At 45.9% G+C, this 15,338-nt stretch overlaps 1 protein-coding gene across 2 annotated transcripts in view; it reads right to left on the reverse strand.

Moving 5' to 3' along the window:
- STARD3 (StAR related lipid transfer domain containing 3) overlaps window positions 1-15,338 on the reverse strand; it is a 71,786-nt gene that overhangs the window by 27,731 nt on the left and 28,717 nt on the right. For both annotated transcript variants that reach the window (XM_068263586.1, XM_068263587.1), the window contains exons 3-9: window positions 14,938-15,015; window positions 12,718-12,795; window positions 9,385-9,438; window positions 7,197-7,314; window positions 7,020-7,118; window positions 6,751-6,905; window positions 608-670 (exon numbers count right to left, since the gene is read on the reverse strand). In XM_068263586.1, coding sequence (XP_068119687.1) covers window positions 608-670; window positions 6,751-6,905; window positions 7,020-7,118; window positions 7,197-7,314; window positions 9,385-9,438; window positions 12,718-12,795; window positions 14,938-15,015 — 645 coding nt within the window. The remainder of the gene's footprint in view (window positions 1-607; window positions 671-6,750; window positions 6,906-7,019; window positions 7,119-7,196; window positions 7,315-9,384; window positions 9,439-12,717; window positions 12,796-14,937; window positions 15,016-15,338) is intronic.

Genomic DNA, 15,338 nt, shown 5'->3' on the forward strand with positions numbered 1-15,338 from the left:
GCCGGGCCTCAATTAGTTGCCCCGGCCGAAGTGCGGGTGAAGGTCAGCATGGAACACACTTTATGGGGCCAAGAAAGTTTTTTTTTTACAGGCTGGCAGGGGGTGATGTCTGGCAACCCCTGAGATTGGAGGACTGCAAAAGTGGCAAAGCCTTCAGAAGGGAAAGGAGAGCCGAAGCATGAAAAAATTGTCCTAATGGTTACCCGGTGCCATCTCCAGCCCGCAGCAGATTCTTCTCTCGTCCCTACCCACGCCCATTGGTTGCTGCAGGAACCTCCCTCCAATAGGAATCAGCCTTATTCTTATTGGAGGGAAGGTCTTGCAGCAACCAATGCACGAGGGTCTCTAACTATCACAGCGCTACTGCAGAGAACTTGAATATGCTGTTTACATATGAGGCAATTCCCGATCCTCATCCTCATGATGGTAAACTTCCGCAGGCAGCAAATGACCCACGGGCCTTAGGTTGGGCGCAGCTGGCTTATAGTGAAAAATCCATGTTCCACAGAAATCCTTATTTATGGAAGCAGGTAGAATGAGTTTCTGTGGGAAATGGATAGTCCCAGTTTGCCTAGCAGAAGGATCTCCAGTGATCTGCCTTTCTTACCTTCAAAATGAATGTCTTGCCATGGAAAGGTATGTCTAGAGTGTACACCACGTCTCCCACGTCCTGCGGTACAAGGAAAGGAATGAGAGAATATAGTGACACTGCGGTGTGAGAAAGGGAACGTGCATGCTAAGAATGTACAGTAAAATAACTGGTTTTGTGATTTCTGCGGTGAATACAAACACACAGCATGTGACAGTTTATCTCACATACCACATTCCATCCCTTGTCATATGACAAAGGTTGATGCAGAAGGAAAAAGTGCTACTGCTACAGTAACCGCCGGTACTAGCATTTATGAAAGTATGCTATGCATCATGGTGATTTAAAGTGAACCTGAACCAAGTAAAATGATTACTCCACAGGTTTGCTTTAGAGTAAAATTATTTAAAATAAACACAAGGGACCTACAAATCAATATTACATCCTTACCTCACCATTAGTTCCTCTCAGAAGCAGAAGGGTAGCTTGTTGTTTGCTATACAGAATGGTAAATTAAGGGAAGCTGGTTGTTGAAGCACAGAATCTGATGAGTGGTTAAAATGTACAATTATCAGGCTCTGATTTTTGGTGGAAGACACTAGCCAAGTACTGGTTATCAAAGAGACATGAGACATTAAGTTTAGCAAAGAAACCTCTTGGCCTGGATGCTGCTGAATTCCCTATTCTATGGTCTTGGATACAGTACACACTCCAATCACTTCTGCATGCCTAGGGGCCAATAATCTTTTATTCCATAAATGTTATTTATTCATCAGTACATCTTATTTTCATGTGGTGGTCCAGGTTTCAGCTCTCCTTTTTTATTCCCAAATTCACCATTTTTTTTTGTATTTGCTCTTCTATGTTTGTCCTTCATTCTTTTCTCCTTGGTACAAATTGAGACCATATTGATTCATACCCCATTCTCTTCTGCCAGGGTTCCTTTCCCTCATACTGTTCCCCTCCAGCAGTATTTTGCTGGGCTTAAAGTTTTTGGCAGTTAGGCTTGGTGCACACCTGAGCCTGATCTCCAACAGCCAATCAGAGAAACAGGGCAATGCAGTGCCCGCTCTGATGGTGTGTTGTGGTCAGCTTGGGATCTTGAGCAGATGCATTTCCACCTTACGTTTCTATGGGCAGGCCCATTTTTAGGGCTGTGCAGTCGCCCTGGGCGCCGAAGGAGTTGTGGGCGCTGCAATGGAGGGGGGAGTCAGCCGCGGGGAGGGCAGCCCGACCTCTCCCTCCCTTCCTCGCCGCGGGCGCCCTCCGTGCTCCCCCCTCCGAGTCTGACTGCAGGGAAGGGAAGCGCTGTCACTGCTGTGTAGGGAGGGGCAACTCACCTCCCTGGATCCAATCGCAGTCGGTCTCATCTTCTGTCTTCTCTTCATACTAGCCGCTGATACACACGCTGCTCCCTGTACCCGGAAGCAGCGTGTGTATCAGCGGCTAGTATGAAGAGAAGACAGAAGAGGAGACCGGCTGCGATTGGATCCAGGGAGGTGAGTTGCCCCTCCCTACACAGCAGTGACAGCGCTTCCCTTCCCTGCAGTCAGACTCGGAGGGGGGAGCACGGAGGGCGCGCGCGGCGAGGAAGGGAGGGAGAGGTCAGGCTGCCCTCCCTGCTGCTCCCCCCTCTATACTGGGGGGGCCCCTACCTAATCTAACCTATACTGGGGGGCACCTACCTAATCTAACCACACTGGGGGGCACCTACCTAATCTAACCACACGGGGGGGCACCTGCCTAATCTAACCTATACTGGGGGGCACCTACCTAATCTAACCACACTGGGAGGGCACCTGCCTAATCTAACCACACTGGGGGGGCTCCTACCTAATCTAACCACACTGGGGGGCACCTACCTAATCTAACCTATACTGGGGGGCACCTACCTAATCTAACCTATACTGGGGGCACCTACCTAATCTAACCTATACTGGGGGGCACCTACCTAATCTAACCTATACTGGGGGGGGCACCTACCTAATCTAACCTATACTGGGGGGCAGAGCAGGGACAAGGTCCTCCAGCACCCAAGGCTGAGACACCAAAGTGCGCCCCTCCATCCCTCCCACCACAGCCGTCACACACTGATTGGTATTACACTAAGAGGGCCACAGGGCCCACAACCTCCCCAACACCTTAATATCTAGTTAACTGGCTTGCAGTCACTGCTATCTATCCCCTTTTCTTATTTCTTTCTGCTTCATACACAATTAGGAATGACAACTGAATGAATTGTGCGCCCCCTCCTACACTGCGCCCTGAGGCTGGAGCCTCTCCAGCCTATGCCTCGGCCCGGCCCTGCTGGGGGGCACCTACCTAATCTAACCACACTGGGGGGCACCTACCTAATCTAACCACACTGGGGGGCACCTACCTAATCTATACTGGCTACCTATATTGGAGGCACCTACCTAACTAACCTATACTGGGGGCACCTACCTATCTAACCTAGGCTGGGGGCAACTATTCTGACTCCCTATATTAGAGGCACCCACCTAGCTAACCTGTACTGGGGGCACCTACCTATCTAACCTATACTGGGGGCAACTATACCGGCTACTTATACTGGGGGGGCACCTACCTAATCTAACCTATACTGGGGGGCACCTACCTAATCTAACCACACTGGGGGGCACCTACCTAATCTAACCTATACTGGAGGGCTCCTACCTATCTAACCTGTATTGGGGGCACCTACCTACCTAGCCTATACTGGTGGCAACTATACTGGCTACCTATATTGGAGGCACCTACCTAACTAACCTAGGCTGGGGGCAACTATTCTGACTACCTATATTAGAGGCACCCACCTAGCTAACCTGTACTGGGGGCACCTACCTATCTAACCTATACTGGGGGCAACTATACCGGCTACCTATACTTGAGGCACCTACCTGGCTATCCTATACTGGGGGCAACTATACTGGGGCACCTATGCCTGGCTACCTATACTGGGGGGACCTATAGCTGGCTACCTGTACTGAGTGCAACTAGACCTGGCTAACCTATACTGCGGGCATGTATAGGGGGGGGGGGGGCAATTTTAACACCCTCGCCCTGGGTGCATTTTAGCCTAGAAACTGCCCTGTCTATGGGTAAAGCATCAGCTGGTCTGGAAAAATCATGCAAAGCGGGACTTTGTGTTGTATTGGAACTGCCAAAAGTCAATGGATCCTATTAATAACATAGGATCCGTTGACTCAATTTTTTGATCCAGCAAAATGGAAAATAAAAAAAGTTTGGTTTTGCATTGTAGTGTGAAACTTCCTTTACGCCTGGCATGTCTAATGCGCAGTTCCCCTTTCCAGGCAGAAGATGGTGATGCTACAGTCCTGCAGCTTTCCTTTGTTGCTTGACTTCATGTTCTAGAACTTGTGTCTTGATAACTATGGTGAAAGGTATGGCACAGCACAATGAGCTATTTTTTACATACTGTAATGCTGCATTTCAAACTCACACCCACATCAGTGATCAAACCATGGTTAAGAGTCCACGAAACCAAATGCCATCTGGCAGTTCAGTTGCTTCGTCTCCAGGATCCTCAAAAGGAATCTGGCCGGCACTTCCTGAAGAGGCAGAGCTATCTGCTGTAGCTCTGCCTCTTCTGATGTCAATCGCAGCAGATCACCGCTTCACCCCGCCCCTCTCACTCTTCCTTCACAGAGAGGGGCGGGGAGAGGCGGCGATTGACGGCAGGAGAGGCAGAGCTACAGCTCATAGCTCAGCCTCTAAGGGCTGCACCATCCACGACCAAGTCGGTTGTGGATGTTTGCCCGGGGATTTGGGGGGGGGTCTGCGGCCCTCGTTTCTCGGCGGGGATGTGGCGGTTTACCGCTGATGAGACTTCTGAAGCGAAGTAAATGGTAAATATAGAAAAACATTTTCATTTCAGAGTCTCTTTAAAGAGAACCCGAGACGACATCGAAAAAAAACAACCCAAAAAACAAACCATACTACCTGCTCCACACCCCCTCGCTGCTCTCTGTGGCCCATTCATCCTCCAATCACAGGCAGAAGGATCCAAGATGGCCACGACCCGAAAGTACCTGGGTCACAGCTTAGCTGCTGATTGGAGGAAGCTTTCGGAGGCGGGGGGAGTGAGGTGACAGAGGCGGGGGAGCAGATGATTGACGGCTGGAACGGAAAAGGAGGCTAGTGACAATCAGATTGCCGCTAGCTTTGAGGGGGGACAGCAGAGCCCAGGGGGGACTGACAGTGGCACCAGAAGGACACAGAGGCATGTCACGGGGCAGAGAACATGCCTCTGTGTCTTATAATCTATACACAGTCTGCCACGGGTACTCTTTATTTACAGGTGCATCAGCTTTACTCGAGCCAGGCATGTTTCGGCTTCGCACAGGATCCAGTGAGTGACATTGCTACGTATCACGGTCTCTGCTTGTCTTCCCTGTACGATTTTTTTGTATGCTTTGTATAGTACCATCACTTTTTTCCTACAATTATAGTAATAAAAAAGTGAAACCTACAAGAACAAGGCATTCTTGCCTTGGAAACGTGAATTTTCGCTGCTGCAGAAAGATCTACAACCTTGTAGCTGCAAAGTGTGTAAGCACCAATACGTCTTGCGAACACTATGGTGGAATGCACTAAGAAAGGAGGGGGCTGTGGAGGACTCCATAATAGGTTACACCTGGTTGTGAGCAGTGGAGATGATAGCAAGACATAATTGTTGCTTTAATTAGGGATGATCAATAAGATGCAAATATGTCCGGGTTCAATGCAGGATTATGTACGTTTCTATGCAAATTTATGCAGCTTGAAAATGGATCAATCAAATCCCACCCAGGTTTAAATTGATTGGTCCATTTTGAAGCTGCATTTATTTACATATTACATAATCCTGCATGAACTTGGAAATATTTGCAACTCATTGATCATCCCTAGCTTTAAAGAAAACCTGTGATGAGAAAAAAGTTCCTCTGGGGGGTACTCACCTCGGGTGGGGGAAGCCTTCAGATCCTATTGAGGATCTCCAGAGGGTGCACAGACACCCACACCTTGCAACGTATCCTATTGAGGACTACAGAGAGAGTTGAATGTGTGCATTAAACACCAAGTGAACACCTGACAAAACCGGCTAAGCAAATTTGGCCTAATTGGCTACTCATGAGGCAATGCTCATGCAAATATGCATTCGCTTTCGCATGCCAACTTTTGCAGGGTCCAAAACCAATGCCGCAAAGCGGTTTCCCTGCGGGAATTAGTTCATTCTACAATAGCACTATCCAGGAGCGCCACGAGGGCGACCGCTTTGCGGCATTGGTTCTTGACCCTGCATAAGTTGGCATGCGAAAGTGAATGCATATTTGCATGAGCATTGCCATGAATGAATTGGCCAAATTTGCTTAGCCAGTTATGTCAGGTGTTCACTTGGTGTTTAATGCACACGTTTAATTCTCTGTGTAGAGATCCTATTGAGGCTTCCCCCGTCCTCCTATGTCCCATGGCGGCGGCGAAAATCCTCCCAGAACGGCGGGATATAAATATTTACCTCCCCGGCTCCTGCGCAGGATCGGCTCTCCGCTTGGAGATAAGTGGAAATAGCCGATCGCTGTCGGGCATCTTTACTGCGCAGGCGTAAGTCTCCTGTGCCTGCATAGTAGAGCGGACCCGACAGAGATCGGCTATTTTCACCTTTCTCCATGCGGAGAGCTGCAACAGCGCCCCTGCTGGAGCCAGGGAAGGTAAATATATCAAGCCTTGTCGGCTTGTCGAGCCATGGATTGTAGGACACTTCGGGGGAGCCAGCGCTGGATTGCCTGCAGGTACAGCGGAAGATTCATTGGGACCCTGAAGCTTCCCCCTACCGAGGTGAGTACCCCCCAGGGGACTTTTTTTGTTATAGGTTCTCTTTAATATCCTGAAGGAGTGGTGTGGGGTTTTGTATAGGTTTATTTTAATGCAGCTGTTAATTACAGTTTTCAGAAGTCAGGACCAAGTAAAAGGTAAAGCATTGGGAAACCGTTTTTAATATTATTAAGAGCGTAAGCCAGAATAAAGATACTTAATGCTCACAACAGACTTACAATTCATATTTTAAGTTGTTTCTGCCTGGGGTTGAGGTTCAAATCTTATAACTGTGCCTTCCTACACTATTGTGGAAGAAAAGAGGACAAAACCTGTAAGATACTCACGTTGCTCTTTTCATATTTCCAGTTGCCTTCCTGAGCCAGTATCTGCTCTACAATCTCCATGGCTTCTTTTCCCTTCCTCACATAGTCCCGTTCCTGGGCTGTGACGGCCTTTCTCCCTGCAGCTTCATCATCATCATCAAATTCATTATCTGAGCCTGGAGGGGTAGAGATGCGTCAAAAAGAATTCTCCTTTCAGCTACCAAGCCCCAAGGATGTATATATGGGAGAATACCATCAATTACAAGTAAACAAAAATAGAAGTTTCTCACCTGCAAAAGACTCAGGTGGGGAATAAAACTGTCCTTCAGAAGGTGCTCCATGGTAGAAGAGAGGAGGACGGAAGGCTGCAGCCTGGGCAGCCAAATACCCTGTTGGTACAAACATAACAAACATTTAATGTTCTGTAGCTCGGATGCTCCATCTCTTCACCCTGAGCATGCACTCACATCTCTCTTCCTCCGCCTCTTGCGTCAGAACCTTGAAGTCCAGGAACCATGTCTCCAGCCAGGCCAACACAAAAGACACAATGGGCAGCAAGTACCCAAAGGCTCCCTTGGACAAAAGCTATGGGTAGGAGAACATACAATTAAGGCAGAGAAGGCAAGACAAGCTTAAAAGTTTCAGAAAATAAATGTATCATATGCAGGTTTGCATTATGTGTATGAGAAGTATGCACTCATATGGGGGTTGCAACTACTTTCTCGGCTTTCCTCCATTTGCACCTATAGGGAGCTTTGCTATAGGGACAGCACCAGTGATTTAACACACACTCCAGTCACTGAAGACAACTTTCACATCACATGAAAACAAAAAACTGTAAACTTGTTGGAGATGAAGGGTCTCCTACCAACAATTTAAGTATACTGTAACTTGTGAATATCAAAACATGGAATATGCCTGAAAACCTGCGTCAATATGACCCATCAAAGATTAAAAAGATGAGATCAGCTTTAAAGAGTCTATGATTAAAAAAAAAGTGCCACGGGGAGGTACTTACCTCGGGAGGGGGAAGCCTCTGGATCCTAATGAGGCATTCGCCGTCTTCCGCAGTAGCCCCGATCCAGCGCTGGGACCCCCGGACAGCTGCAGCCGGAAATATTTTGGATCCAGCGCAGGCACAGTACCATCTTTCTTCTCCGGCTCGGGCAGAATTAGCTCAGCCCGATCGGGTCCACTCTACTGCTTAGGCGTCTCGCTCCTGCGCAGTAGAGTGGACCCGATCAGGCGAGCTACAGGCGTTAATGGGGAAGAACCACTAGCACTGGATCAGGGCTACTGCAGAGGACGGGGGAAGCCTCATTAGGGTTCAGAGGCTTCACCCTCCCATTCTCTTTAAAGCTATCACAAAGAAGACTTGAAAAGATAAGTTATAAATGGAAAGGTGCATGATATAGGCTTCAGCGAAAGAGGCTACCCATAAACCACAGTTCTGCTTTTTCCCACAAAATGCCAATATATCATATCTTGCAAACGAAAATTAATATATCATTTTAATATGTAGATTACAAAAACGAGTAATCATTTTTAAATGAGCTGTCATTTCTTCAAAGGGACCCTGAACTGTGTAAAAAAAAAAAAAAAAAAAATGAAATATGGACTTACCTGGAGCTTCCTTCACTGGTAATCCAAAGACTTTGGCTGAAGTCATGCGTGTGCGTCATCACTCTGGTTGCCGTAGGTGTCCTGCGCATGCGTGGTTCTCTAAAGACTGAACTGTGCATGCGCAGGACTCTTACAGCGACCAGCGTGATGACGCACCAAGGATGTGCATGTGCAACTTCTGGATAACCAGAGGCGCCAGCGGAACCACAGAAGGGACGAAGAGGATGCCGGGGATACCTCACAGGCTACGGGGGGCTGGAGGAAGCACCAGATAAGTCCAGATACATTTTTTTTTTTTTGCATTGCTCAGGGTCCCTTTAAACAAGTGCAACAGAGTGTTAACACATGTAACTACGGTCAACTCGTGCCAATTCTGCATGAATGGGATGGCCGAATGGGTAGAGCGTCAGCTTTCTAGCCAGGAGCTTTCTGTTCCCAAAAGTGGATGGAATCTAAATATAGCTTTAAAATTCCTAAGTGTTGGCAGTGAAGAAATAACTTATGTTACATACTTTTAATCAATGTTACAGAGTACACAGTAAGCTCATGATTTCTAGGAGTGTGTAAAGGGCTACATTTGACCAAAAAGCCCTCCTATGGAAAACAAAAGTTTGCCTTCTTAAAATAGAAAGTATTTGCAATTATTCAGGTTAGAGTGAGCTCTGAGATGTCTCCCAGTGCATCATTGCTGAAATATGCAAATCATCTATTGTTGTCCCTGCAATTAGCCACACCTCCAGATCAGCTGGAATGCAATGATGTGTCAGCTTGTTAAATATACAGAGCGACAATAATCCAACAAGCCTACAGACTGTTTCGGATTGGTTGATTTTCATCAGTACATCATGTTATATGTAAAGTCGGAGTGCGGTAGAATCATAAACGGAGGAGTCGGATGATTTTTGTACCGGCTCCAAAGCCTTGCTTTCAAATACACCTGCATGTGAGACGTGAACTATGGACTGATGATGTGATGTCTGAAATGTAAGCTGTTGAAATCCCTTATGATTCTGCAGATTGCTGCGTACTTACCTCTGACATGATCACTTTAACAATGAGAAATGCACTGGTCACCAAGGTTGTAATCTGAAACAAATTAAAAGATACATGCAGAATTTTAAAGTAAATAAAAACAGTGCTCAGAGGCTGTTAGACTGTGAATGACACCTGCCAAAGATTAAACTTCCATGATGATACACCGTGTACTCCGGGGTCAGGAGATGTAATCACATTAGTGGAAACTACATCTCCCAGCATGCATTGCACGTACTTGGCAGACACAATGCATATATAGTTTTCAAACTGCGGTTCTGCAGCACTGATCGGGAAAAGATGGATACCTCCATATGGAAGAGGGGCTGTGTAAGTAAAATGCTTGCTGCACCACAAAAAGTTTAAAAAATATAATGCTTGGTTCTCTTTAAAGGGATACTTAAGCAAAAAAAAAGAAAAAAAAAAAAAAAAGAGGAGAAAAAAAAGGAGTTTTACTCACCTGGGGCTTCTACCAGCCCCCTGCAGCAGTCCTGTGCCCTCACAGCCACTCACTAATCCTCTGGCCCCCTCGCCAGCTTGTTTCGTTTTTGCCGATAGGCCGCCACGTGTAGCTTCCTCCGCATTCCCAACTGCAATTAGTGCTATTGCGGGCCGCAACAAATACAAAAATACGCGTTGCCGCATATCTACGTGGGTAATGCGGCAGCGCGTATTTATGTACGTGTTGCAGCCCGCAATAGTGCTAAATGCAGTTGGGAATGCGGAGGAAGCTACGTGTGGCGGGCCTGTCGGCAAAAACGAAACTAGCTGGCGAGGGGGCCAGAGGATTAGTGAGTGGCTGCGAGGGCACAGGACTGCTGCAGGGGGCTGGTAGAAGCCCCAGGTGAGTAAAACTCTTTTTTCTGGCTTAAGTGTCCCTTTAAAAAGAACACAGGTGAGAAGGATATGGAGGCTGGCATATTTATTTTCCTTTAAATGCATATTGCCTAGCTGTCCTCCCAATACTCTGCTTCTATACGTTTTAGCCATGGACCCAGAACAAGCATGCAGATCAGATGTTTCTGACTGAAGTCTGACTGGATTAGCTGCATTCTTGTTTCAGGTGTGTGATTCAGACATTACTAATGCCAAAGAGATAAGCTGGACTGCCAGACAACAGGTATCGTTTGAAAGGAAATAAACATATTCCCTTTAAAACCTTCTGAATAACTGATCCAGAAATCTATCCCACACTGTTTGCATGCGTGTTGCAGGTGTGATAATTAGGCAACTCATTGTTGAATATACATTTCTTTGATCCTGCTTTAACCTCCTTAGCGGTGACCCCGACTCAGGCTGGAAATCCACAGCTCAGAGCAGAAGCCCCGAACCTGACTTGTGGTAGCTGCTAGGAGGTGAATGCAGAGCATTGTGCACAGCAGGCTTTGTAACTCACCTCCCCGGGGATCTAGACGCCTGAAGCCATTCTTCTTCCAGTCATCAGAGGCTCTGGATTCCCCTGGTGAGAGAGCCGTCTGTTGTCATGAGGACAGCCGGCAATCTCACTATAGGTGAAGACCTGCAGTGGTCGATCCAGGGGAGGTGTTTAATGTGCTAGGACTGCCACAGATCTCTCTGGTGTGATTTTCTTTCCAGCAAAGCGCTGTTGCTAAGGTTTCCCTATGGGATCATTCTCACTGCAGAGGTTGCGATTTGCATAAATCGCAAACATGCTGCAAACAGTGCTTTGGGGGCGACTGCAATGTGATTCTAGTTCTATTGAACTGGACTCACAATGCAAATTGCGGCAAAATAGTGACGTAAAATTTGTGATCATAATTCACGTTTGCAGTGTAAACTAGCCCTCATTCAAATACCTCAAGTTGGATAGTGATTACAACGGGATGTTATTTATTTATTGTATTTATAAAGCGCCAACATATTACGCAGCGCTGGACATTAGTTTAGGTTACAGGCAATATTTAGGGGTGACATACAGCAAAATGACAATACCTGAATACAAGAAAGACCAGATCATGCAGCACAGTATGAGTACAAGGTAATGCTTAGTCACTGGAGGGGAGCATGTTAAAACATTTGCAGCTGATAAAAGCCCTTCTCTTGGATCAACTTTTATGTGCCTGCTGCATCAGTGCCAAATCCCAGTGTAGAAAAAGAAATAATAATATTAAAGGAAACCAGAGACGATATACGATAAAAGTTTTATACATACCTTGGGCTTCCTCCAGCCCCATGCGCACGGATCGCTCCCACGCTGCCGTCCTCAGCCTTCTGTATCGCCGGTACCGGGTCACATAACTTCTGCCATTCTGCGCAAGAGAAGTGCATTGGAGTGCAGCCGCCGGAAAGATACGTAGAGAGCGCACTTCTCTTTGCGCACCCCAGGTGACTCCCGTCACCCGCAACAGTGCCCAAAAGCCTGGCCAAGATGCACTTCATCAAGCATGTTCGGCTCGGCCAGGCAGGCTCCTCCATCGCAATTCCGTCCCTGCGAGTGTTCTGGGCCTATTGCAGTAGTACTGTGCAAGGGTGGAACGCTCCAAGCCGCGGGGGAGCGCCTGGCCGCACACGCGCAACTTGGCCAGGCTTTCGGGTACTAATGTGGGTGACAGGAGCCACCTGAGGAAACAGCGAGGGACGAGTGGCCTCAAGGAGACTTAAGGAAGCCTCAGGTAAGTATAGTATCTGAGACGCTTCTCAGATACACTTTAACAAGTTATACACATCTAAAAACAGTGATAATTAGTAATGGTGTTGTTCCTTTTCTGCTTTTATTTTTGTGGCCTGTATGTTTATTTCATTCATGTGCTACATTTTTTTATGGTTCCAAGAATGCTACATTTGCCTTCCTCAGTGTATGCCAGAATGACTGTTGGATCCCCTGAAAGGTTTGTCCCACTTGTAGCTGTCATTATACATAGCTTATGTGCAAATGAGACAATACTGCTGCTTGTTATGGGTGGCAAGGAGGGTTGAGCTTGAGAGTATAAAATTCAGTTCCACCTGTGGTGAAACCAAACCTGTGCATTGCTGGGGCCGTGGTAGGGGTCAATTCACCTATGTCACCGCTTGTCAATGCGCTGTACGCGGCTTCCTCCATCTTCCTGACACTTATCAGCAGAACTACCAGTTGTGTAGGTGGAAGTGTAGGGAAGATGAACAGCAGCGTGCAACACATCGGTGGCAACACAGACATGTTAACACTCTTTGCCATAGCCCCGCCCACCAATACACAGGTTTAGTTTCATCACAGAGCACCCTTGAGAAGGTTACAGAGACAGGATGGGGCTGGGACAATTCTCAGCTCAGGACACACACTATAATGCTAATAATTTATAACAGCTACACAAGAAAAAAAGGATCAGAACTCACAGCTATGGCCCACCAGTGCCGAAGACGGCAGAGTGCGTAACTGATGAGCAGGACAGAGAACCGGAATACTGCCAGAAGCTGGAACAAAAAGGACATAATACATTAGTCTGGTCTGCATTACATTCCAGGGGCTGCACTTCTTTTAAGTCAGAAATGCTGATAAAATGTTATTATACAGAACACAATACTAATCTGATATAACAAACAATGGTTTTCCATCACTTCCTCTGTGCACAGCTTCCTCTGTATGCAGGCATAATAATCAGACACCACAGAAAAGGATCTGAGCTGCATTCCTGATGGCCACCTACTGTGCATGCTTCCCCATTACTCCACTGAACCACAGGTGACATCAGTGTGCTTCCCTTCAACTGATCAAGACAAATATACGTGAAATGCTGCAGAACAAGCCTGCAGACAGAAAAGCCTGACAAGAGCCAATTAACTTACTAGTAAGTTATTGGGGTGCTCAGAGACAGCCCACGCAAACACAGGTAGAACATACATGAATCACAGGCTCCCTTTAAAGTGGTCTGAATGTCAGCATTTCTACTTTGCTCTAAGATTCCTCACAGCTTGAAAGCTACTATCCCAGAATTGTTTTTAGCAGAACATCACTGAAATGGTTAAACAAAGCACTTTGTCCTGCTATTCAGATTCAAATCCGCATCCAAACTGGAGATACAAGTATCTTTGTTTGCATTCCAATGTGGATACATGTGTGTAAACACAGTCTAACAAGTGAAAAGGAGTTAATCTGTAAAGCTCTCTGTGCTTCAAGCACACAAACAGCTCAGAACAGCTAATTAGAAGATGTTAATATATAATAAAAAGCAGTTTGAATAAAATGCAATGGCAGGTTTCAGGGCACGATAAACTACACTTTGGAAACTTGTAATTTGTAAACAGACAATATAACTTCTGCACAAAAGCAAATATGATAACTGTATGAGTAATAAAAAGTAGAAAAACACATTTTTATTGAATGTTATGTCGGAGTTTCAGACCACTTTAAGGCCTCTTGCACAATGCAAGTGATTCCGATTCAGATTCCGCTTTTTAATCAGTTTTTACATCAGATTCAGATTCCGCTTTGCAGTGTGCAGGGAGCAAACTGCAAATCGGAATCTGAATCGGATGTAAAAACTGATTAAAAAGCGGAATCTGAATCGGAATCACTTGCAGTGTGCAAGAGGCCTAAGGCCTATGGCCCACTAGAGTGCTTATAGCCACGCTTTGGAATAGCCGGCAATTTAAAAAAAAACTAGCCTAATAATTCAGTGGCTGAAAACCCACAGGAATGATCTTAATCCCGTGTCCTGCAGCATTTTTTGGAGCGTTGGCGTCCAATACAAAATATGTGAGCGCTGTAAAATTGCTTTTGAATCGCTGTTCATAAGGAATTTTGCAGCAATTTTGTGTACAAGTGGCATTTTGAGTAAAGTTTTACCTACATAACAGCTTAGTGCGCTGGAACGAACCCATATGATATATGAAGGATCACTATGTTCTTCAATAATCTATAATCTACAGCCCACAGCCACATTAATAAATGAAGACCAATGCCAGTGAACTGTAGGCGATGTAGAAGTTACATTACCAGCTTCTTAAAGCGGTATCGTCACCATAAAAATCAAATTTCAACAGCAACTGGTCTGAGTGTATTAGGTGATAAAGATGCTAATCCTGCATTCAAAACTTGCAAAACTTTTTCTGCTGTTATGATTTGGCGTTATCACACAGAACACTGGCCCTTTAGTAGTCGTGCCAAAGAATTGCATGCTGGGGGTTCTTTTTATCTATAATCTATTCTTCCTCTTCCCTTTATTTCTCTGCCAGCTTCTTATCTGAAACCTAATCCGCTACTCACTTGTGTTTACAAGCAAGGCTGAGGCGACTCAGCGATTGGAGGAGACAAGAAAAAAAGTAAAGGGCAGAAATGACATCATGAGTTAGCCTTAACTGTGGGCAAAAGACATGGCCCCAACCAGGAACAGAATTCTCGTCATTTACTATATAACATTCACTGAAATCAAAATGTGGACAGTATAATACATGTGTTATGTAAGTAGGTCAAGTATTTATCTACTTATATATGTGTTTTTTTCCCCTGGCATAGTATGGCTGATCCTACTGCTTTAATCCTGAAGTTCCATTTCTACAGACAACTCTGGGAACAGAGTGCCTGTGAGACAGTACTGGCTGAGAGTTAACACTTACAAATATGTCAAAGAATGACGAGCGGAAGTTGTAGGAGATGATTTCATTTTCCAAGTTCTTCTCAATCCCATTATTGGTCTGCAGGCAGAAAAAAAACCATCACAACTTATTTTACTACTGTACTCTTCAAATCAGAACAGCATTATAGTCAAGACAATCACACCAAACAGATTTAATAAAACAAAGCATAACTATTTAAATATAGGGCAAACTGGCTATTCTTCATAAAAATGCTGCATTTCCACCATGAAAGAACATTTATCAGACTACCACCTTTAGGCCCCATTCACACTAGAGCGTTTTGCCGCGATTTCGGCAAAACGCTCAAACGCTAATGCTTTTTAAAAGCGCTAGCGTAATGAAACCCTACGGGCACGTTCTTACTTGGGCGATTTGCGCTG

This window comes from Hyperolius riggenbachi, chromosome 12 (assembly GCF_040937935.1).
Source record: "Hyperolius riggenbachi isolate aHypRig1 chromosome 12, aHypRig1.pri, whole genome shotgun sequence".
NCBI classification, from domain to species: domain Eukaryota; kingdom Metazoa; phylum Chordata; class Amphibia; order Anura; family Hyperoliidae; genus Hyperolius; species Hyperolius riggenbachi.